This window comes from Haliotis rubra, unplaced genomic scaffold (genome assembly GCF_003918875.1).
Source record: "Haliotis rubra isolate DU_JTF1 unplaced genomic scaffold, ASM391887v1 Scf60, whole genome shotgun sequence".
In the NCBI taxonomy this organism is placed as follows: domain Eukaryota; kingdom Metazoa; phylum Mollusca; class Gastropoda; order Lepetellida; family Haliotidae; genus Haliotis; species Haliotis rubra.
Window position 1 is genome coordinate 1,976,089 of NW_025767302.1, and position 25,255 is coordinate 2,001,343.

At 44.1% G+C, this 25,255-nt stretch overlaps 1 protein-coding gene and 1 long non-coding RNA gene across 3 annotated transcripts in view; one reads left to right on the top strand and one right to left on the bottom strand.

Moving 5' to 3' along the window:
• The window catches only part of LOC124255475 (CST complex subunit CTC1-like), a 39,164-nt gene that overhangs the window by 2,949 nt on the left and 10,960 nt on the right, over nt 1-25,255 (bottom strand). For both annotated transcript variants that reach the window (XM_046689397.1, XM_046689396.1), the window contains exons 3-15: nt 24,364-24,432; nt 22,930-22,990; nt 21,097-21,183; nt 20,626-20,718; nt 10,285-10,377; nt 9,193-9,254; nt 7,711-7,810; nt 6,022-6,105; nt 5,786-5,904; nt 3,778-3,919; nt 2,934-3,116; nt 1,556-2,736; nt 1,123-1,184 (exon numbers count right to left, since the gene is read on the bottom strand). In XM_046689397.1, coding sequence (XP_046545353.1) covers nt 2,026-2,736; nt 2,934-3,116; nt 3,778-3,919; nt 5,786-5,904; nt 6,022-6,105; nt 7,711-7,810; nt 9,193-9,254; nt 10,285-10,377; nt 20,626-20,718; nt 21,097-21,183; nt 22,930-22,990; nt 24,364-24,432 — 1,804 coding nt within the window. In that variant the 3' untranslated portion in view covers nt 1,123-1,184; nt 1,556-2,025. The remainder of the gene's footprint in view (nt 1-1,122; nt 1,185-1,555; nt 2,737-2,933; nt 3,117-3,777; nt 3,920-5,785; nt 5,905-6,021; nt 6,106-7,710; nt 7,811-9,192; nt 9,255-10,284; nt 10,378-20,625; nt 20,719-21,096; nt 21,184-22,929; nt 22,991-24,363; nt 24,433-25,255) is intronic.
• Nucleotides 459-21,366, top strand: LOC124255479. The gene is made up of 3 exons (XR_006892692.1): nt 459-589; nt 875-877; nt 21,352-21,366. It is a non-coding gene; the product is annotated as an uncharacterized LOC124255479 (long non-coding RNA).

Sequence of the window (25,255 nt, forward strand, 5' to 3'; positions counted from 1 at the left end):
ATAGCGTATTACTAGTAAGGTAAGGATGGACTAGTATGGCTGGGTTTCATAGAAGATCATAATTCAATGAATGTTGATGGACTGGATTTCTTTCATTTCAACCAGAACACCTACATCATGTACATGTAAGTCCAGCCTAAGGTCCAAATAGTGGTGTTCCGATGATCGAAAAAAATCGAAAATCAATCGAAAGAAGGATTAAAAATGATTATCGATTGTAAAAAAAATATTTTGGATTAATCAGAATTTTGTTGTTTTTGTATAACACCCTTGAATTAAGTATACTAACCATTTAATTTGATGAATATTCACGAACAAACATGCGCTCAACAGTGTAATGCTATGTGCATTGTAAAATTTTAACCACTTCTATTGTTTATTTACAATTCCAGTGTCTTACTTGCATGCGTGCATTTCACTGCATGACAGTATTAGTTATAAAAAAACATTAATTAGAAAAACCTGGGGAAAACCCCTTAAAATTGGTGATTACATTAAAAATGTATATATTTTGATTATAATCGATAATCAATCACCAAAAGTCCTCCAATAATCGATAATGGATTTGGTTTCCGATTCCCAACACTAGGTCCACACATAGGGGTTCGAAGGATGCTGAGCATCATCAACAGTGATACGATGACAGATTTATCTACCACCAAAACAGGTGACCAATTCACTTCATTTAAACTGACTGAAACTCATTTTAAGATGTCTGTACTTACTATCCACACAGCATATTTGTCTGATTATGTTTCATTCCCACAAGAGAGTGCTACTAAGACAACAGAACACATCTAATTGATACCTTGAGAGTTTCACTTTCAATCACTGATTTGCCTTTGTAACGAGGCCAGCAAGATATGTTGCTGAGTAAGTGGGTGAGTTGGGTTTGCTTTGAAGAGTATTTCAGTTATACTATGGTGTGTTAGTTTGATGTTTGAGGAAAAGGGAAAGTGAAGCAGATCTTATATTAGACATTTACCACCTTGGTGAAACCCACAGCAAAAGTTTCTGGCACTTAACACAGTGAATTGTGGCACCTTGAACACCACGGCTGGAATACAACTGACTTACCCCATCAACACACACATGTATCATTTATAGTTGAAGTCAACATACCTGCCTGATAAAACCTCTGAGAGATCTGTAAACTTCACCACATCAAAAATGTTTGGGTCAATCTGAAAGTTCAGACATTATTTACATTAGACAAAGAATATTCATGAGTCTTATATACAAAACTCGGGCCTTCAGTTGACTTTGGTAAGATGAAGTACATTCAAAGTGTTTAAAATTTGAACCTGAAATACTTAACATATCTAACCTGAATTTCACAGCATTTGAAAGTGAAAAACAAGAAAAGGTTATCTATAAATTCACTGTATCCACAGAGACAAAATTGTGGAGACACAATTATGATTGTGAGTGATACACTTTATTTCATATACTTTGCCAATATGAATATCACTCATAACCTACAGTACATGTTTCAATCCATTACAAATCACCATGCCTTCTGAAACAACATTAAACATGTGGCTTTTACACTCACACATTCTGGGCTGAACACACGTGTGACCCTGACATTATGGGGAACCTGCACACACACACGTGAGTGAGATGACTCAATAGCCTTCCTCATCCTGGTTTCCAGGGGCTGGGGCTGGAACCTGCCTCCCTGCCCCGGTGCTGTCAGAGTGTAGAGGGCACCTGTCTGGAGCACACTGTACCACCCCACATTGCCCTGAAACAGCAGCACAGCAGGCTGAGCAGCCCCACTTCCTGGACAACCACCTACAGCTGCTCCTGTACAACTTCCTCCTCCACTGCTTCCTTCTGAGCAAAATTCTTTATGAACAGGTTGTTGATGAACAGTTCTCTCTATGGAACTATTTCTGGGAGAGGATCCACTGTCAGCACTTTTTCTTGACAGAGCTTCAGGCTTTGATGTGTTCAAATCTATCTTACAAGGATGAAGATTCAACGATGATGTATTTACATTTTCAAAGCCCTGGTTCTCTTTTAGCTTGATATATGCACTGCTCTGGTGGTTTTTTTACAACTTGTGAGATTACCACTCTGCATATTTCTGATTCTGCCTATGTCATCATTTCTAGATGAGTTTGCTTGTCCTATCAAATATCCAAGAACACAGAACCTAAGCTTTGGGGACTCCTTCCTGCTGAGAGTAGTCAGAGACTCCTTGTGGGAGATGTAGACCAACTGAGACTCAGATGATTCTTCAGTATGTGATTCATCCTTAATGTCATATTCATTCTGTCTCTTCCTCTTTGGTGGAGGAGCTGATGAAGTCCTGTCTTTCCTTTCAAGGAATTCTTTCTCCTGTGCCAGTTGATAAACGGAGCCTTCACCTGACAACCTGGATGGAAGGTCTATCAGCACACAGTCTGTAAGGGAGATCTGGAGGTACAGAACATGTCTGGATCTGGTCACATATTTGGTGTCAATGTGGTAGGAGTTGGGAACATCAATATTGAGGAACCGCTCAGCAATCCGCTTGTACCTGGTGACACAAATGATGCTGCCAAGCAGGTTGGGCTGTACCAAGGGACATGTTAAAGCATGCCCCAGCTTAGGGCTGACACAGGCTGGACAACAAACATGGCCGCTTGGTGGATTGGAGGAGCAGACGGCAAGGTCAACTGATCCTGTAGCATCCTGTAGCTGGAGTCTTCCTGTCACATGACTGGACTGGAGGTATCCAATCAGAAGCTGGAAAGAAGAAAATGTCACCATCATAACCTTGCCACACATGCCTCGATCCCTTCCTCATTGTATACACACATAGGGCTACAGTATTATACAACAGTAACAGATGGAATCATCTGCATTATATCACACAACCATCCCTTCACTCTAAAGTTTCACACACACAACAGATATGGATGGAATATCCAGCTATATCTCACCTTGCCCTGACTCTTCTCCACAGTCTCGGACACAGGGTTCCAGTAGAGTTGCTGGTTCAGATCAGACACAGATAGTTGGGATCCGTAGTACTTCTGTCGAAGGTCGGTCAGGTCACGTGACTTCTCAGAAAGATCATCAGTTTCTCTGCTGATACTGACAAGGTCAGGGATTCTCGGTTTTGACTGGAAACAAAGCCCCATTTCATCACAATGCCAAAAATACCCTCATCATCTTCACTAGTGTTTAGTCTCTGAAACACTAAAACTCAGAGAAACAATTACAACTGTAATTGAAAAGGACCCTCTGTGGGAGGCTAGTTTGCTTCATTCAAACTTTTTTTTATTACAAGCAGTGATGGGCTGAAGGGAAATAATATGGTTCTGGGACTGAGGGACAGCTCTTTACAAAGAATTCACAACATCTGGGGTCAATATTGTCAAAAGACAATAATTGCAAATTCTTTAAATTTTGCTGTAATTATAAGCTGACTCCTAGACTCTCACCTAGATGCTTGGTTTATCAGGGTCATACCTCAGCTTGTTGGTTTCATCAAAGTGAATGTCACTATAATCAAAATCACTTGATATGCTGTGACACCTCTCAAAACGGTGTTAAACCCAAATTACTCACTGTGGAAAAATACATTTAAGCCCCAAATATTAATTGATAATTCTTTAATGAGCAGGTTACAGGATATCCAACTTTCTCACTGGATTAGAAGGCAGTTACATGACCATGAAACTGACGCTGAAACTGATGCCCCCCGAACCAACATTCATACATTTAGGGCCTCTGTGTCTAAAAGTGAAAGTCAATTTAGAATTATGAAAATACCCCCCCTACCTGCCCTCTACCAACGCAGCAGGCATGTGGAGATTCCAGGAACTCTTGCAGCAGATTTCTGGGTTCCTCCTGTAGCCATGGGCAACAGCTGCTGTTCAAGATGACAGGGATGAGAGGGATGGTGCCAGACAATGGCAGGTCACTGCAGACAGAAACATATTCTTTCTGACATAACAAACAGCCAACTTAAGGACCAAACATGCTTAAAGGCAGACAAGGTTTAAGCTCATTGGAAGTTTGAACAAATATTATTCAACCGGAAAACCTCATTGTCTGACTGAAGACCCATGTTTTCAGACATACAGTATATCCTTTCATAGGAGAAAGAAAACCTGAAGTACGTGGGGCCATGTGTTAGCTAATTACATGTCTACAACATGGCAGAATATGGAGCTCAACATCACTCAAGTTATTTCCCTTTGATTAAGATATCATGTAGTCAACAACTGTAAACTGACTACTGCAACCATTCAACTGCTGAGAGTGGAGTGAGAAGCATTGAGGAGGGGAGGTGCAGGGTAGGGGATGGTGAAGGCAAGGGAGCAGAGTGAGTGTCGTTAATGGAACACTGAAAGTCTTCCACATCACATGTGAACCATATGAGAGTGTCCTCCAATCTGTTCAATATGGACCTGAAAGAATGTAGCTCTCCTCAATGTTTTTTAACATAATACTTGATCAGAAAGGTCATAAAAAGTGTAAACAAGTATAAGACAGCAGAAAGTTTCTGTTTGTCAAATATCATGTCTAGAACCAGATATGATTCTTGTGAGCACCTTACAGAGAGATTATTGTCAAAATCATTTATGCAATATCTACAGAATTTGTGGTTTCAGAAGAGAAGGCTTACAAAGAACATGTAAAAGTTAATATGGATGACGGATTATGACAACATTACCCAGAATACTTGACCTTTGTCATGAGAAAATAAGCAAAACCCATTCAGTGATGATTACTGATAGTATTGGTTTAGAAGATAAAGCTACTCTGTTTTCAATTTTGCGGTCATTTATCGTTGATTTAAGACTGCTAAATGTTTAATTTAAAACCTCACACTAACGCGTTTTAAATTAAACATTTAGCGGTCTTAAATCAACGATAAAGGACCGCAAAATTGAAAACAGAGTAGCTTTATCTTCATTCTAGCACGACTAATAAGCGTTTTAAAACCGAACTGTTTGGCGCGCAAAAACACAAGGCACGAAGGGGCCTTTTTCCTGGAAATCGCTTGGAATCGTCCCGTTGAGTGACAGGTTGTGTAATGAACAAAATAAGACATTTTCAACAACATAAATGCTTTATTTCAGGAACCAGTATTCTGCTTGTATTTGTAACAAGTAGCATACATAAATAAAAAAAATACAGTTTATACTGTGAGCAAGTACAATTATTTGATTTTTCTCAAGAGAATTATTGATCCCCTCCTATTGTATGACAATTGACTCATCCAAATTCAAGCCGTGAACCCTCAAAGTTTAGTCGCCGCTAACTTTATTCACGGAAAAAATTGTTGAGAACCACCCTACTATTCCCAATCTGGAAAAGACCTGACATGCCACGTTTCATGTGGGATACATGGACAGTGGAAGTGGAAGGACTGGGCATTATGGCCGGGACGGAAGCGTTCAGGTTAGGACGTGTGGGCAGACGTGTGTTGTCGACGTCAACACATTTAGATCTGGACCCGGTTTGAATATACTGTCGCCTTGCGCTGCTGACGGATTTTCCAGCTTTGTAGTTTCTTCACTGGGATTAGGGTCAAGAAATTCTTCTTCAAACCATTTGCTTTTTACTTCAAAAACACCAAAGATGCTGCCGAGATAGAAATTGCCAATGTCCGACATGTTTGTTTACAAACAATAGGGTCAACGAGTTGTTGTATTCATACGCGGTGAATCGGTCACTTTAATTAGCGGTTTTAAACAGCCATTTAAGTACGGTTTTGATGAGCTCTTAGCCAATCAGAATCGAGTATCACACAATGTCGTGCTAGAGTAAAGCATTATACCATTGCTGGTTCTGAAGCTTCTGGTTAAGGACAGACGGCATGTCCAGAAGTGCTGACACATCAGGTGCTGCTAGACTGTAGACAGAGATGGGTTTCAGTAGCAGACTGTGGGCGGAGAACTAGAACACAAACACATACATCAGGTGCTGCCAGACTTAGGGTGGAGATATATAACACAAATACACACATCAGTGGCAATCTGTTCATAGGTAATAGATTACCTGTGGAGCACTCACCTGCTTGTTGGAGGATTGTTCCTGTCCTGTGTCCACAACCCGGATGCAACTGGCCATACAACAGAACAGACGGATCTTGGGAGCCTGGGTACATACAACATTGTTAGCCTGATACAGCTGGCCATACAACAGAACAGACGGATCTTGGGAGCCTGGGTACATACAACATTGTTAGCCTGATACAGCTCGCCATACAACAGAACGGATAGATCTTGGGAGCCTGGGTACATACAACATTGTTAGCCTGATACAGCTGGCCATACAACAGAACAGACGGATCTTGGGAGCCTGGGTACATACAACATTGTTAGCCTGATACAGCTCGCCATACAACAGAACAGACGGATCATGGGGTATAAGGTTTCACAGTGACTGGACGGTGACTCAATGTCAAGAACAGAGAAGCAAATACAAATGAACGTATACGCGTCTGCCTTCACATCTGAGGACCCCTCCATAGAAGGCTGCGTCAGTTGAACAATGAGCTGTACAGACAGAACTATACACAGTCACCATGCAGTATGGGCAGATCCAGCATTTGGGAGAAAGGGTGCACATATCATGAAGTCCAAAGGTTATGAATACGTGAATACGTCTTTATTCATACTGGAGGCCACAGGCCCATAGTATACAAGAACATAGAACACAATATAATAAAATATTGGATACGTCTGTTATATATGCCATCTGATAGATACCCTAGACAGTGTTATGATATGATGTTAATGTACGATAACAACGGGAAGACTAACTGGGTGACTAACATTCGAGAATTGTTAAATACAATAGGTTTTGGGGAGGTATGGCAAAGGCAAAATGTTGACTTTCATACAAATTTTGTGAATAATGTTACTCAAAGGCTCAAAGATATATATACACAAGAATGGGTAGGAGCACTGTCATTCTCAAGTAAATGTTTCTATTATAGAATGTTTAAATCCCATATATACAGAGAGAATTATCTGCTCTCACTAAATATCAAGAAATTTCGAAAGGCTTTTGCTCGGTTTAGGTGTTCCTCACATGACTTGGCAATCGAAACAGGGAGATATCATAAAATAGAGAGGAAAATAGAATTTGTACATTTTGTGATCTTAATTGTGTAGAAGATGAATATCACTTCCTCTTAATTTGCCCATTATATTGTGAGTTAAAAAAAATGTCCCAAGATATCATTCTGTATATCCCGATAGGGTGAAATTTTCTTTGTTAATGAGTACTGATGACAATGTTCTTATCCGTAAGTTGTCAACCTTTATCTATCAAGCATTGTCTCTAAGAAATAAACATAATAATTCATAGAATGTATGTACTCATATTGTTATTTGTTACGATATGGTATGATGTGGTGCGATATGATATGATATGATATGATACATGGTATGATATGACATGATGTAATATGGGGTGTTATGATATGATGTGATACGACAAAGTATGTGTAATGCGATGTTATATGATGTGATACATTTTGATGCGATATGACACATTGTGATTTGACTATTTTTATTCTTTTTTATTCTTTTCAAAGGTTATGGAGAAATGCTCCTCAGGGAAAACATTTTGGAGGAGAAGTGGGGTCGGACCCCAGCAACCCCACTCTGGATCTGCCCCTGCCATGATCCCCGATATATTAATGATTGATACCTAATGAAGTCTAATAAAGTCTAATAAAGTATTGGTTTTTACCGTTGCAAAGCCTTTCCTGTGAGCATTGTAGACAATGATCTTTGTCCCGAGGGTGAGGGCTGTGAAGTGATGACTGGCTGGCACGCAGGTCACATAGAGACTGGACAAACAGTGGGAGAGTACAGGGTGAGTCATGAAGGCATCTGCATCACTAGAGGTAGTCCGTGAATAAGAATGGTTTGATGCCTCTCTTCAGTATGTTTAAGCTGTCCCAATAGGGAACATGAGAATTAATGTTACTCCATGTAGAACTTTCTGCATGACAAGCAAATGCTTTAACCATTGGCTGCCTCAAGAATGCCTACTGAAGACTACAACATTCCACTTTCAAACTTGATGAATAGCCTGGAATTTCTTCATTACCTGTCAAACTATATACCCACTTATTCATGTGTGGTATAACTACATAAGTGTAATGTGTGGTTTCCAGGGTGACAATCATTCTCTTCCCACAGAGGTTCAGAGCTCCAGATAAGATTGAGCTCATGGGTATTATGAATGTTGAGTGGGTATTTCATTTTCCGTTACCCACTGCTTTCAAATATGTGCGTATTTCAGTCATTTTACTCACCTAAGTATTATGTCATTGAGTAAGTTTACTAAGCAGGTATGTTCTGCCTTATGTCATACCTAATCAAAACCAACTTAAATATTATGGAAATGATTTCATAAAAAATCACTCATCCTATACTGACAGTACAACACTAGTCCTAAACTAACACTACAACTTGATAGCAATCGATGTCTTTTTTCATTACGAAAGCGTTTTTTATAAATATATTCCCTACGCATTTGTTTTAAACTTTTTGCGTATCTAACATTTTAAATGCGTAATTGGTACGCAACAATTATTTTTTCAATGCGTTATTGGAAATTTTACACGGATACGCAGCTTATCTGGGCCTCTGGAGGTTACTTGTCATATCTTCCTATGAACCTCTGTTCTAATACGGCCATATTTCCTGGTTCTCGTAAAATATCCTAGCGGCAAAAAATGGCAACACGAATTATCTCCCTCCTTTCTATCCAATCAAAACATGTGTTACATCGACTTAGATCCAACTGGACTAATACAAACAAATGTGGGGCCACAAATATCCCTCCTCTGCCAGGCTAGCTTGTCCGTTGTCAATGAGGGCAATGGAGATGCCATTGATCCGCCATTAGGTGACTGAGTTCTGTCTAGAAGAAACGTTTGCACAACACCCAGGTGAAAAGGTTCTAGTTTTCCCGAAGCATACGGAAATTACCTAGACCTTGCGAATGATCACTTTTAAAACAACGTCGCTGATTGCACACCTAAATCTGATTGCAACCACTCACGAATCCTGAACACATGCACCATGAAAGGGCTGTATTGTAGGAAGATATGACAAGTAACCTCTGTGGGAAGAGAATGCGATGACAACAAGATCAAATTTTCTGTTAGATCCCCCAAGCTGCAAGTTGGTGTACAAGTACTGCAACCCTGGACACACTCACCCGACTCGATGGTCCAGTTCAAATATCCCCACACTAGACCGGTCACAGCTGGTCACAACCCCCTGGAACAGATAACCTTCACTTTGCACTGTCCTAAACCCCACTACCAAACAAACCAACATACTTTCACATGATTCATCACACCTGAAAAATATGCACATATATGGTTGCTGAACAGCAACGTTTAAAAATGACTCCAGATAGGCAATTTCTTTTTACTTTCTTTGAAACCCAGGCTTCATGCTAGTTGTCTGCTTACACAACCTCCTAATCATTGTTCTTTCAACTGAAATATTTTGCACTGTGAACCCCAAGTGTCGGACTCTTCAACTACAGTGTACATTGAAACCAAGCTACTGTGTACATGGTGAACACTATTAATGAGATGTTTACAACTATGTACCGTGAGGGTCTGTCAGAATCCTGAATGATACTCTTGTCCACCATCAAGGTTGAACGTATAATAATACCTGCCTGTCCCACCATCTCAGGTGGCTGAATTTGTCTCTGTCAACTTTATAATATCCACTAGTCTGGTGGATTGTTTTGTAGCCTCAGTTGATTTATACAGCATCTGAATTAACATTATTCTTATCTGTAGTTAATTATCATATTGTATAAACAAAACCCAGACAACTAATGTATTACACTTGTCAGACTGTTGTGTGGCTGGAAGTCATGTGTAATCTTTAAGATTTCAGTGTATCGCTGTCTGAAGTACGAGTCTCATTAAATGTTTGTTGCACCTAGTATGCTGTGTTAAATAATCCACATATTTACACGAGGATGATGCCAACTGACTCAAGAGTTTTGGTCACAGACTACCTATTGCTGTATACAATACAGTAAACTATGTTTATGACGAACTTTGTGTAACAAACTATAGCTTGAAACGAAATTAGTGGTCCCTTTGAGTTTGTTATAGCCGTAGTTTACTGATATATGTTTCATAGGAAACAAACAGTTCCCTGTTCACAGCCAAGGTATGTCTGATCTACAATAACCATCAAGTACAACACCTGGACCCGTGCCTGGGATAACTACCATTCATTTACAGTTCATATATTCAGACTCCTTTGTGTTGAAGCCTACCTGATACGCCACAAAGTTGTCCCTTGTTGTAGAGGCACTGCTCTCAGTTGGAATTGGTTCTGGCACTATGATGCTCCTGCTGTGAAGCCAGTCCTGGAGAAAGCAACAAAATTGTTCAACTTAAACCAACTTAACATCAGCAGCAAATGAGACATATATAACAGATTTGGACTTGTTTTGGTTTTGTAATTTAACACCCTCTTAAATCTGTCCACAGGCATCTGTCAACCATTTAATAAACTAAATGTAAAAAATACAATGTATGTTTCACTAATAAGCAAAATGAGGGTGAACAAGGAAAAATATTTAAAATCCTTCGTTTATCGTCATGATTATCAAATACCCAGATACAAACATCCCAGAGTCAGCTACAGTACCAAAACCCTGCCATAACTGATCACTCTGTGATGATAACATGGTTCATAAGGTTCAGGTACTTTATCTCCAATTGTTCTGAACATCACAGTACACAGAATCATCAGCTGTGTGAATGATGCAGGCCAGGGTTGAATAAACAGGACAAAATGACAATCTGAAAAAGCTTCAACACCCATTTCCGACAATTCCTTTACAAAACCAAGGCTTGCATGTTCAGCATAAACCAAACCAGAGAGTGAAATTAGTTGCACACCACTTCTAATCATCTTTCAGTTATATCATGGCAGACTGATGATAGTGGAAATCTTATGCCAATCTTCAACATTTACCACTTACGAGAAACCCATTACCATGGGTATACTACTGACAAACCTCGACTGGAGCCTACAATTGTTAATTCAGGGACAGCTAAGGACTGCAATACAGCACTGAGAACCATAGCACCACCAGTGCCCCCAATAACCAACTAGAGCAGTGACAGGGCCTGAGTACTACAGCACCAGCAGTGCCCCCAATAACCAACTAGAGCGGAGACAGGGCCTGAGTACTATAGCACCAGCAGTGCCCCCAATAACCAACTAGAGCGGTGACAGGGCCTGAGTACTACAGCACCACCAGTGCCCCCAATAACCAACTAGAGCGGTGACAGGGCCTGAGTACTATAGCATCAGCAGTGCCCCCAATAACCAACTAGAGCGGTGACAGGGTCTGAGTACTATAAACCAACAGTGCCCCCAAAGGCCAACTAGAGCGGAGACAGGGCCTGAGTACTACAGCACCACTAGAGCCCCCAATAACCAACTAGAGCGGCGACAGGGCCTGAGTACTATAGCACCACCAGTGCCCCCAATAACCAACTAGAGCGGCGACAGGGCCTGAGTACTATAGCACCAGCAGTGCCCCCAATAACCAACTAGAGCGGTGACAGGGCCTGAGTACTATAGCACCAGCAGTGCCCCCAATAAGTAACTAGAGTAGTGACAGGGCCAGAGTACTACAGCACCACCAGTGCCCCCAATAAGTAACTAGAGTAGTGACAGGGCCAGAGTACTACAGCACCAGCAGTGCCCCCAATAACCAACTAGAGCGGCGACAGGGTCTGAGTACTACAGCACCAGCAGTGCCCCCAATAACCAACTAGAGCGGTGACAGGGCCAGAGTACTACAGCACCACCAGTGCCCCCAATAAGTACCTAGAGTAGTGACAGGGCCTGAGTACTACAGCACCAGCAGTGCCCCCAATAAGTAACTAGAGAGTAGTGACAGGGCCAGAGTACTACAGCACCAGCAGTGCCCCCAATAAGTAACTAGAGTAGTGACAGGGCCTGAGTACTATAGCACCAGCAGTGCCCCCAATAAGTAACTAGAGTAGTGACAGGGCCAGAGTACTACAGCACCAGCAGTGCCCCCAATAAGTAACTAGAGTAGTGACAGGGCCTGAGTACTACAGCATCAGCAGTGCCCCCAATAAGTAACTAGAGTAGTGACAGGGCCTGAGTACTACAGCATCAGCAGTGCCCCAATAAGTAACTAGAGTAGTGACAGGGCCTGAGTACTACAGCATCAGCAGTGCCCCAATAAGTAACTAGAGTAGTGACAGGGCCAGAGTACTACAGCACCACCAGTGCCCCAATAAGTAACTAGAGTAGTGACAGGGCCAGAGTACTACAGCACCAGCAGTGCCCCAATAAGTAACTAGAGTAGTGACAGGGCCTGAGTACTATAGCACCAGCAGTGCCCCCAATAAGTAACTAGAGTAGTGACAGGGCCAGAGTACTACAGCACCAGCAGTGCCATAATAAGTAACTAGAGTAGTGACAGGGCCTGAGTACTATAGCACCAGCAGTGCCCCCAATAAGTAACTAGAGTAGTGACAGGGCCAGAGTACTACAGCACCAGCAGTGCCCATAATAAGTAACTAGAGTAGTGACAGGGCCTGAGTACTATAGCACCAGCAGTGCCCCCCAATAAGTAACTAGAGTAGTGACAGGGCCTGAGTACTACAGCATCAGCAGTGCCCCAATAAGTAACTAGAGTAGTGACAGGGCCTGAGTACTACAGCATCAGCAGTGCCCCAATAAGTAACTAGAGTAGTGACAGGGCCAGAGTACTACAGCACCAGCAGTGCCCCCAATAAGTAACTAGAGTAGTGACAGGGCCAGAGTACTACAGCACCAGCAGTTGCCCCAAAAAGTAACTAGAGTAGTGACACGGCCAGAGTACTACAGCACCAGCAGTTGCCCCAAAAAGTAACTAGAGTAGTGACAGGGCCTGAGTACTACAGCACCTGCAGTGCCCCCAATAAGTAACTAGAGTAGTGACAGGGCCTGAGTACTACAGCATCAGCAGTGCCCCCAATAAGTAACTAGAGTAGTGACAGGGCCAGAGTACTACAGCACCAGCAGTGCCCCCAATAAGTAACTAGAGTAGTGACAGGGCCAGAGTACTACAGCACCAGCAGTTGCCCCAAAAAGTAACTAGAGTAGTGACAGGGCCAGAGTACTACAGCACCTGCAGTGCCCCCAATAAGTAACTAGAGTAGTGACAGGGCCAGAGTACTACAGCACCAGCAGTGCCCCCAATAAGTAACTAGAGTAGTGACAGGGCCAGAGTACTACAGCACCACCAGTGCCCCAAATAAGTAACTAGAGTAGTGACAGGGCCAGAGTACTACAGCACTAGCAGTGCCCCAAATAATCAACTTGAGTGGCGACAGGGCCAGAGTACTACAGCATCAGCAGTGCCCCCAATAACCAACTAGAGAGGCGACAGGGCCAGAGTACTATAGCACCAGCAGTGCCCCCAATAAGTAACGAGAGTAGTGACAGGGCCAGAGTACTACAGCACCAGCAGTGCCCCCAATAATCAACTTGAGTGGCGACAGGGCATGAGTTCTACAGCACCAGCAGTGCCCCCAATAACCAACTAGAGAGGCGACAGGGCCAGAGTACTATAGCACCAGCAGTGCCCCCAATAAGTAACTAGAGTAGTGACAGGGCCTGAGTACTACAGCACCACCAGTGCCCCCAGTAACCAACTAGAGAGGCGACAGGGCCAGAGTACTATAGCACCACCAGTGCCCCCAATAAGTAACTAGAGTAGTGACAGGGCCTGAGTACTACAACACCTGCAGTGCCCCCAATAATCAACTTGAGTGGCGACAGGGCATGAGTACTACAGCACCAGCAGTGCCCCCAATAACCAACTAGAGCGGCGACAGGGTCTGAGTACTACAGCACCAGCAGTGCCCCCAATAAGTAACTAGAGTAGTGACAGGGCCTGAGTACTACAGCATCAGCAGTGCCCCCAATAAGTAACTAGAGTAGTGACAGGGACAGAGTACTACAGTACCAGCAGTTGCCCCAAAAAGTAACTAGAGTAGTGACAGGGCCAGAGTACTACAGCACCAGCAGTTGCCCCAAAAAGTAACTAGAGTAGTGACAGGGCCTGAGTACTACAGCACCTGCAGTGCCCCCAATAAGTAACTAGAGTAGTGACAGGGCCTGAGTACTACAGCACCAGCAGTGCCCCAATAAGTAACTAGAGTAGTGACAGGGCCAGAGTACTACAGCAGCAGCAGTGCCCCCAATAAGTAACTAGAGTAGTGACAGGGCCAGAGTACTACAGCACCAGCAGTTGCCCCAAAAAGTAACTAGAGTAGTGACAGGGCCTGAGTACTACAGCACCTGCAGTGCCCCCAATAAGTAACTAGAGTAGTGACAGGGCCTGAGTACTACAGCACCAGCAGTGCCCCCAATAAGTAACTAGAGTAGTGACAGGGCCTGAGTACTACAGCATCAGCAGTGCCCCCAATAAGTAACTAGAGTAGTGACAGGGACAGAGTACTACAGTACCAGCAGTTGCCCCAAAAAGTAACTAGAGTAGTGACAGGGCCTGAGTACTACAGCATCAGCAGTGCCCCCAATAAGTAACTAGAGTAGTGACAGGGCCTGAGTACTACAGCACCAGCAGTGCCCCCAATAAGTAACTAGAGTAGTGACAGGGCCTGAGTACTATAGCACCAGCAGTGCCCCCAATAAGTAACTAGAGTAGTGACAGGGCCAGAGTACTACAGCACCAGCAGTGCCCCCAATAACCAACTAGAGCGGCGACAGGGTCTGAGTACTACAGCACCAGCAGTGCCCCCAATAACCAACTAGAGCGGTGACAGGGCCAGAGTACTATAGCACCACCAGTGCCCCCAATAAGTACCTAGAGTAGTGACAGGGCCAGAGTACTACAGCACCAGCAGTGCCCCCAATAAGTAACTAGAGTAGTGACAGGGCCAGAGTACTACAGCACCAGCAGTGCCCCCAATAAGTAACTAGAGTAGTGACAGGGCCTGAGTACTATAGCACCAGCAGTGCCCCCAATAAGTAACTAGAGTAGTGACAGGGCCAGAGTACTACAGCACCAGCAGTGCCCCCAATAAGTAACTAGAGTAGTGACAGGGCCTGAGTACTATAGCACCAGCAGTGCCCCCAATAAGTAACTAGAGTAGTGACAGGGCCTGAGTACTACAGCACCAGCAGTGCCCCCAATAAGTAACTAGAGTAGTGACAGGGCCTGAGTACTATAGCACCAGCAGTGCCCCCAATAAGTAACTAGAGTAGTGACAGGGCCAGAGTACTACAGCACCAGCAGTGCCCCCAATAAGTAACTAGAGTAGTGACAGGGCCTGAGTACTATAGCACCAGCAGTGCCCCCAATAAGTAACTAGAGTAGTGACAGGGCCTGAGTACTACAGCACCAGCAGTGCCCCAATAAGTAACTAGAGTAGTGACAGGGCCTGAGTGCTATAGCACCAGCAGTGCCCCCAATAAGTAACTAGAGTAGTGACAGGGCCAGAGTACTACAGCACCAGCAGTGCCCTGCAATAAGTAACTAGAGTGGTGACAGGGCCTGAGTACTATAGCACCAGCAGTGCCCCAATAAGTAACTAGAGTAGTGACAGGGCCTGAGTAATATAGCACCAGCAGTGCCCCAATAAGTAACTAGAGTAGTGACAGGGCCAGAGTACTACAGCACCACCAGTGCCCCAATAAGTAACTAGAGTAGTGACAGGGCCTGAGTACTACAGCATCAGCAGTGCCCCCAATAAGTAACTAGAGTAGTGACAGGGCCTGAGTACTACAGCATCAGCAGTGCCCCAATAAGTAACTAGAGTAGTGACAGGGCCAGAGTACTACAGCACCAGCAGTGCCCCAATAAGTAACTAGAGTAGTGACAGGGCCAGAGTACTACAGCACCAGCAGTGCCCCAATAAGTAACTAGAGTAGTGACAGGGCCAGAGTACTACAGCACCACCAGTGCCCCAAATAAGTAACTAGAGTAGTGACAGGGCCAGAGTACTACAGCACTAGCAGTGCCCCAAATAATCAACTTGAGTGGCGACAGGGCCAGAGTACTACAGCATCAGCAGTGCCCCCAATAACCAACTAGAGAGGCGACAGGGCCAGAGTACTATAGCACCAGCAGTGCCCCCAATAAGTAACGAGAGTAGTGACAGGGCCAGAGTACTACAGCACCAGCAGTGCCCCCAATAATCAACTTGAGTGGCGACAGGGCATGAGTTCTACAGCACCAGCAGTGCCCCCAATAACCAACTAGAGAGGCGACAGGGCCAGAGTACTATAGCACCAGCAGTGCCCCCAATAAGTAACTAGAGTAGTGACAGGGCCTGAGTACTACAGCACCACCAGTGCCCCCAGTAACCAACTAGAGAGGCGACAGGGCCAGAGTACTATAGCACCAGCAGTGCCCCCAATAAGTAACTAGAGTAGTGACAGGGCCTGAGTACTACAGCATCAGCAGTGCCCCCAATAAGTAACTAGAGTAGTGACAGGGACAGAGTACTACAGTACCAGCAGTTGCCCCAAAAAGTAACTAGAGTAGTGACAGGGCCAGAGTACTACAGCACCAGCAGTTGCCCCAAAAAGTAACTAGAGTAGTGACAGGGCCTGAGTACTACAGCACCTGCAGTGCCCCCAATAAGTAACTAGAGTAGTGACAGGGCCTGAGTACTACAGCACCAGCAGTGCCCCCAATAAGTAACTAGAGTAGTGACAGGGCCAGAGTACTACAGCAGCAGCAGTGCCCCCAATAAGTAACTAGAGTAGTGACAGGGCCAGAGTACTACAGCACCAGCAGTTGCCCCAAAAAGTAACTAGAGTAGTGACAGGGCCTGAGTACTACAGCACCTGCAGTGCCCCAATAAGTAACTAGAGTAGTGACAGGGCCTGAGTACTACAGCACCAGCAGTGCCCCCAATAAGTAACTAGAGTAGTGACAGGGCCAGAGTACTACAGCACCAGCAGTGCCCCCAATAACCAACTAGAGCGGCGACAGGGTCTGAGTACTACAGCACCAGCAGTGCCCCCAATAACCAACTAGAGCGGTGACAGGGCCAGGAGTACTATAGCACCACCAGTGCCCCAATAAGTACCTAGAGTAGTGACAGGGCCAGAGTACTACAGCACCAGCAGTGCCCCAATAAGTAACTAGAGTAGTGACAGGGCCAGAGTACTACAGCACCAGCAGTGCCCCAATAAGTAACTAGAGTAGTGACAGGGCCTGAGTACTATAGCACCAGCAGTGCCCCAATAAGTAACTAGAGTAGTGACAGGGCCAGAGTACTACAGCACCAGCAGTGCCCCCAATAAGTAACTAGAGTAGTGACAGGGCCTGAGTACTATAGCACCAGCAGTGCCCCCAATAAGTAACTAGAGTAGTGACAGGGCCTGAGTACTACAGCACCAGCAGTGCCCCCAATAAGTAACTAGAGTAGTGACAGGGCCTGAGTACTATAGCACCAGCAGTGCCCCAATAAGTAACTAGAGTAGTGACAGGGCCAGAGTACTACAGCACCAGCAGTGCCCCAATAAGTAACTAGAGTAGTGACAGGGCCTGAGTACTATAGCACCAGCAGTGCCCCAATAAGTAACTAGAGTAGTGACAGGGCCTGAGTACTACAGCACCAGCAGTGCCCCAATAAGTAACTAGAGTAGTGACAGGGCCTGAGTACTATAGCACCAGCAGTGCCCCAATAAGTAACTAGAGTAGTGACAGGGCCAGAGTACTACAGCACCAGCAGTGCCCCATAATAAGTAACTAGAGTAGTGACAGGGCCTGAGTAATTATAGCACCAGCAGTGCCCCCAATAAGTAACTAGAGTAGTGACAGGGCCTGAGTAATATAGCACCAGCAGTGCCCCCAATAAGTAACTAGAGTAGTGACAGGGCCAGAGTACTACAGCACCACCAGTGCCCCCAATAAGTAACTAGAGTAGTGACAGGGCCTGAGTACTACAGCATCAGCAGTGCCCCCAATAAGTAACTAGAGTAGTGACAGGGCCTGAGTACTACAGCATCAGCAGTGCCCCCAATAAGTAACTAGAGTAGTGACAGGGCCAGAGTACTACAGCACCAGCAGTGCCCCCAATAAGTAACTAGAGTAGTGACAGGGCCAGAGTACTACAGCACCAGCAGTGCCCCCAATAAGTAACTAGAGTAGTGACAGGGCCAGAGTACTACAGCACCACCAGTGCCCCAAATAAGTAACTAGAGTAGTGACAGGGCCAGAGTACTACAGCACTAGCAGTGCCCCAAATAATCAACTTGAGTGGCGACAGGGCCAGAGTACTACAGCATCAGCAGTGCCCCCAATAACCAACTAGAGAGGCGACAGGGCCAGAGTACTATAGCACCAGCAGTGCCCCCAATAAGTAACGAGAGTAGTGACAGGGCCAGAGTACTACAGCACCAGCAGTGCCCCCAATAATCAACTTGAGTGGCGACAGGGCATGAGTTCTACAGCACCAGCAGTGCCCCCAATAACCAACTAGAGAGGCTGACAGGGCCAGAGTACTATAGCACCAGCAGTGCCCCCCAATAAGTAACTAGAGTAGTGACAGGGCCTGAGTACTACAGCACCACCAGTGCCCCCAGTAACCAACTAGAGAGGCGACAGGGCCAGAGTACTATAGCACCAGCAGTGCCCCCAATAAGTAACTAGAGTAGTGACAGGGCCTGAGTACTACAGCACCAGCAGTGCCCCCAATAAGTAACTAGAGTAGTGACAGGGACAGAGTACTACAGTACCAGCAGTTGCCCCAAAAAGTAACTAGAGTAGTGACAGGGCCAGAGTACTACAGCACCAGCAGTTGCCCCAAAAAGTAACTAGAGTACTGACAGGGCCTGAGTACTACAGCACCTGCAGTGCCCCCAATAAGTAACTAGAGTAGTGACAGGGCCTGAGTACTACAGCACCAGCAGTGCCCCCAATAAGTAACTAGAGTAGTGACAGGGCCAGAGTACTACAGCAGCAGCAGTGCCCCCAATAAGTAACTAGAGTAGTGACAGGGCCAGAGTACTACAGCACCAGCAGTTGCCCCAAAAAGTAACTAGAGTAGTGACAGGGCCTGAGTACTACAGCACCTGCAGTGCCCCCAATAAGTAACTAGAGTAGTGACAGGGCCTGAGTACTACAGCACCAGCAGTGCCCCCAATAAGTAACTAGAGTAGTGACAGGGCCAGAGTACTACAGCACCAGCAGTGCCCCCAATAAGTAACTAGAGTAGTGACAGGGCCTGAGTACTACAACACCTGCAGTGCCCCCAATAATCAACTTGAGTGGTGAGAGGGCATGAGTTCTACAGCACCAGCAGTGCCCCCAATAACCAGCTAGAGCGGTGACAGGGCCTGAGTACTATAGCATCAGCAGTGCCCCCAATAACCAACAAGTGTTTGCCACTGATATGGCAATGTCCCCCGCCGCTAAAGAATGGAATATCTTTATTTACTACTTTTTTGGGGGGGGTCACATACAAGATGCCTGAAATGACTGGTGTCTGCATAATCACCCAATGTAGGCTGTCACCAAATTTCAAGACATTGGGTACAACATTTCACGAGATATCGCGTTAACAAGAGTTTGAAAAGTGGTCAAAGTGTCGTGGTGACCTTGAAAATAAGGTCAAGGTCACCCAAATCGACTGGTGTCTGCATAACCTCCCAATGTAGGCTGTCACCAAATTTGAAGATATTGGGTACAACAGTTCATCAGATATCGGGTTAACAAGAATTGGGACGTACGGACGGACTGACGGACGCCGCTGAATACATAGTCCCCCGTTCCGCGTTGCGGTAGGGGACATCTAGAGCGGCGACAGGGCCTGAGTACTACAGCACCACCAGTGCCCCCAATAACCAACTAGAGCGGTGACAGGGCCTGAGTACTACAGCACCACCAGTGCCCCCAATAACCAACTAGAGCAGCGACAGGGCCTGAGTACTACAGCACCAGCAGTGCCCCCAATAAGTAACTAGAGTAGTCACAGGGCCAGAGTACTACAGCACCAGCAGTGCCCCCAATAAGTAACTAGAGTAGTGACATGGCCAGAGTACTACAGCACCACCAGTGCCCCCAATAAGTAACTAGAGTAGTGACAGGGCCTGAGTACTACAGCACCAGCAGTGCCCTCAAGAACTAACTAGAGCAGTGACAGGGCCTGAGTACTATAGCACCAGCAGTGCCCCCAATAACCAACTAGAGCGGTGACAGGGCCTGAGTACTATAGCCCCAGCAGTGCCCCAAAAAGTAACTAGAGTAGTGACAGGGCCAGAGTACTACAGCACCAGCAGTTGCCCCAAAAAGTAACTAGAGTAGTGACAGGGCCTGAGTACTACAGCACCAGCAGTGCCCTCAAGAACCAACTAGAGCGGTGACAGGGCCTGAGTACTACAGCACCAGCAGTGCCCCCAATAACAAACTAGAGCGGTGACAGGGCCTGAGTACTACAGCACCAGCAGTGCCCTCAAGAACTAACTAGAGCGGTGACAGGGCCTGAGTACTATAGCACCAGCAGTGCCCCCAATAACCAACTAGAGTAGTGACAGGGCCTGAGTACTACAGCACCACCAGTGCCCCCAATAACTAACTAGAGCGGTGACAGGGCCTGAGTACCTGGAGGGTGACTGGGGAGTACTCCACAGCTTCAGCTTCATACAGGCAGCTTCCACTCCAGGGAACAAACACCCTCACCTGGGACGTCGAACCCTGCAGAGGAAATTACTATCAATAAGAAAATGTCCAGACTTGTGACATAAATAGCAAAACAAGAATATCCCAGTGAGTTTGAAGCATATGTAACACCATGCCCTCAAAAGAGGCGTTTGACTATAAGCATCACAGTAATTTCTGGTGCAGTTTTTGAAGTGGGGTGTTTAAAACATTGAATCATATGACATCAGTCTAAGGACCACATGCTAAATATCCTGTACTTTGGCAGTTCTGCATTCCGATGATAATAAGAAATGAATTCTTGGCACAAAAGAATACTATTCTATATGGCAGATGAAATATGGCGTTTGTTTGTTTGTTTCTTATTCCACCAACTTAATGTCGGTAAATCACCATTACTGAAATATATATCACCTTCTGCAGTGTTGTGGCTCTCAAGTTGGTAATGACATATTCCACTTCTGGAGTTATCTGCTCCTGCCAGACAAGATTTTGCTTTTGCTGAAAATACCATGTCAGTGAATAAAGAATCCATAGGTATGGACAACATGCAAATGTCAATACTTACAATAAGGATGAAGAATGGTATGTACGTTAAAACCCCACTTCAAATTAGATATATATATAGTGAACAAATTATAGGATATTTATATAGCGCACATATACAAGCAACTAGTACAAGCTCAAGGCGCTGGTATTTTTTCCCTCGACTCTGGATGTCAGTCTCAATGGTACATCGTATTATCAATCTCAACTCCCCGGGGATCATTAACTCTTGCAGCCATTAGGCGCACCAAGTTATTCCGGCTTTCTCATCCTTATGAGGTACCCATTCACATCTGGGTGGACTGGGACACAAAGTGACAGTACTTTGTCCAAGTCTACTGCACGTTGCTGTACCCGCAACAAGGTGTTGCACCCATTCATGTGGCCACCATCTGGTCATATACCAACGGATTCGTGGGTTCTTTTAAGTGCACAGGGTTGTGTGCTTTACACTAGTATTGTTATTAGAAACAGCATTTAAGTCAGGTGAGCTGAAACTGGAACCAGTGTTGATATTAAAATTCTCTCCAATTTGGCTTTTTTATCCTTTGACAGCTTCAGGCCATTTGAGTTAAAGTGATTTCATCAAGTTCGAAAAGAGAACTGCAGCAGTACAGAAATTCAATAAATGAATAAAACAGCAATAAAACCATTCTCAAAATATCATAAAAGATTAATGCAATACTCTTTAACGCAAATGTGATCGATTAGTGTGAGTCCTGTTGATTAATAATTTACACAATAGGCATGACACAACACACAACCACCATGTTCAAACACAGGGACATACACTGGCAGGTATCCCGAGGGCTAGTAGGCTCAATATGGGCTTGTCCTTATATACTATTCCACAATTGCTAAGGACTAAGAGTGTTTTGTCAAAGTAATGACCCTTAACAAATGTTGAGTAGCATATGTTATCACCATCAGTATTAGTGAATGTGTTGGGTCCATGCACCTGCTATGGATAGTGGCAAATATAAGCATACTACCAAGAGGTCAGAAGAATATTCTCCCTCTAAGATGACACATTAGTCACTAATTCAAAATAGTGTTGCCCCAAGTAAAACTCTGTTTGGAACAGTTAGCTCCACAAACAATGGTACATATGATAAAACTAAATTCTATTGAAAATGATGCTAAGTGCTATGTTTTTAAGTCTTTTCAGGCTAAAGATCGGAAAGGATGTTTGAAGGATTAGAGAGAAGTTTCAGTTTGGTTTTAAACCTACACATCTTTGCCTAACAAGAAGTCCATTTTCCAAAAACAACTCATTAGACAATTCATTGTCATGAAGGAATGAGTTTCAGTGCTATTAAACAACTGCGTTTTCTAGTTTTTCCTACAACTGTTCAATGAATAGTGTCATCTGCTGCTGTCTACAGTGTTGACTCAACATTTCACACTAACTAAACTATGATCTTTTCACAGTAAGAATGTGTATGTGTACGTTAACTATTTCACGTCAAAAGTTAAGGTTGAGTAAGTACTATTACTTGTGTCTCAACTTGAGTGAGTGAGTGAGTATGGTTTTACGCCGCTTTTAGCAAATATTTCAGCGGCATCACAGTGGGGGACACCAGAAATGGGCTTCACACATTGTACCCATGTGGGGAATCGAACCCGGGTCTTCAGTTTGACGAGCGAACACTTTAACCACTAGGCTACCCCACCGCCCCATCTCAACTTGAACTTGTTTACCTTTACGACTATCTTGATGATGCTGTCTAATTCAATCAAGAATATCAAATCCTTCTTCACTCTGAAAAATAAAAGAAACAAGAAAAGCAGCTATACACCAAGCACTACGTCTGAACAACATGCATAACATCAGAAAAACCATCAGATCCCACCATCAATCTACGTAATAGGGAATTCATAAGGAAATCTGACCATCAATCTACGCAATAGGGAATTCATGAGGAAATCCCACCATCAATCTACACAATAGGGAATTCATGAGGAAATCCCACCATCAATCTACGCAATAGGGAATTCATAAGGAAATCCCACCATCAATCTACGCAATAGGGAATTCATGAGGAAATCCCACCATCAATCTGATTTAAATAGGGATTTAAATGAGGAAATCCCACCATCAATCTACTAATAGGGAATTCATGAGGAAATCCCACCATCAATCTACTTAATAGGGAATTCATAAGGAAATCCCACCATCAATCTACATAATAGGGAATTCATGAGGAAATCCCACCATCAATCTAATAATAGGGAATTCATGAGGTAATCCCACCATCAATCTACGCTTAATAGGGAATTCATGAGGAAATCCCACCATCAATCTAATATAATAGGGAATTCATAAGGAAATCCCACCATCAATCTCTTATAATAGGGAATTCATAAGGAAATCCCACCATCAATCTACTTAATAGGGAATTCATAAGGAAATCCCACCATCAATCTACGCAATAGGGAATTCATGAGGAAATCCCACCATCAATCTATGCAATAGGGAATTCATAAGGAAATTTGACCATCAATCTACGCAATAGGGAATTCATGAGGAAATCCCACCATCAATCTACGCAATAGGGAATTCATGAGGAAATCCCACCATCAATCTACGCAATAGGGAATTCATAAGGAAATCCCACCATCAATCTACGCAATAGGGAATTCATGAGGAAATCCCACCATCAATCTACGCAATAGGGAATTCATGAGGAAATCCCACCATCAATCTACGCAATAGGGAATTCATGAGGAAATCCCACCATCAATCTACGCAATAGGGAATTCATAAGGAAATCCCACCATCAATCTACGCAATAGGGAATTCATGAGGAAATCCCACGATCAATCTACGCAATAGGGAATTCATAAGGAAATCTGACCATCAATCTACGCAATAGGGAATTCATGAGGAAATCCCACCATCAATCTACGCAATAGGGAATTCATAAGGAAATCCCACCATCAATCTACGCAATAGGGAATTCATGAGGAAATCCCACAGTAAACTGAGATCAGTGGCAATGTTTAAGATGTTGGGTCGTGAAAACAGTAAACATGTACAATATATGTCAAATCCATTTCTCACCAGAAGGAAGTAACATCATCCTATCACTATAGGCATAAACAAAATAACACAATCAAAGCAAAGCATCATACCTGAAGATTTCACTGACTGCTGTTATTTTGCCAACAAGGTTGATAAGAAATCCCTTTGGCAATTTATCTCTGAAAAGCATGAACAATACGCATAGAATATAGTTTGTAGTCAATCAAACCTAAAAAAAATACATGGACAGAGTGTGTGAGTGAGTGAGTTAAAATTTATCGTCACATCAGCAATATTTACATGAACAGAAAAATTAGCCCTGATGCAAGTCATCTGTAAATTTCAGTAATCATCAACACCAAAAGTAATGCAGCCATTTCTACTTCTGCTGCTTAAGTGAGTCAATATTTAATTCAAAATTGTCAATGACAGTACCAAGGAAATTTTTGACTTGGCATGTCAGACTCACAATGCCGTTTAGAAAGTGGTCAAATGTAACATATGTTATATTTGGGATTACACTTTCTCAGTAAAGTACATATTCTGGTAGTGTCATAAGATAGAGTGCCATCCAGGATTCGAAATCTCCCTTCATTGTATATTTATTGGCCTCTCTCAAAACGTGAGTTATCTCCCTTCCTATTTACTCCGGCGCGAAACACCTCCAACTTCCGGGACGTACTAAGCAACAATGGCGTCTGTTGATACGTTGCTTGGTGACCGAGAGATAGAGGTCATGAAAGTTACAGAGCTGAAAGCGTACCTCCGCGATCATGGCCAATATGTTACTGGTAAGAAGTCTGAGCTTGTTGAGAGGGCTTAAAGGGGTAAGCAGACTTTGTTATCCAACAAATGCAAGCTGACAAAGCTTGCAAATCTACCGACTTCGACCACTTCATAACAAGTTGATAACACCCCGGCGTGAGAGTATTCCTGATCCGCACAATCTCACAGTCTGGATACGGGACACTAGTGCCATTCCTGATTTTTCAGAGACTGAAG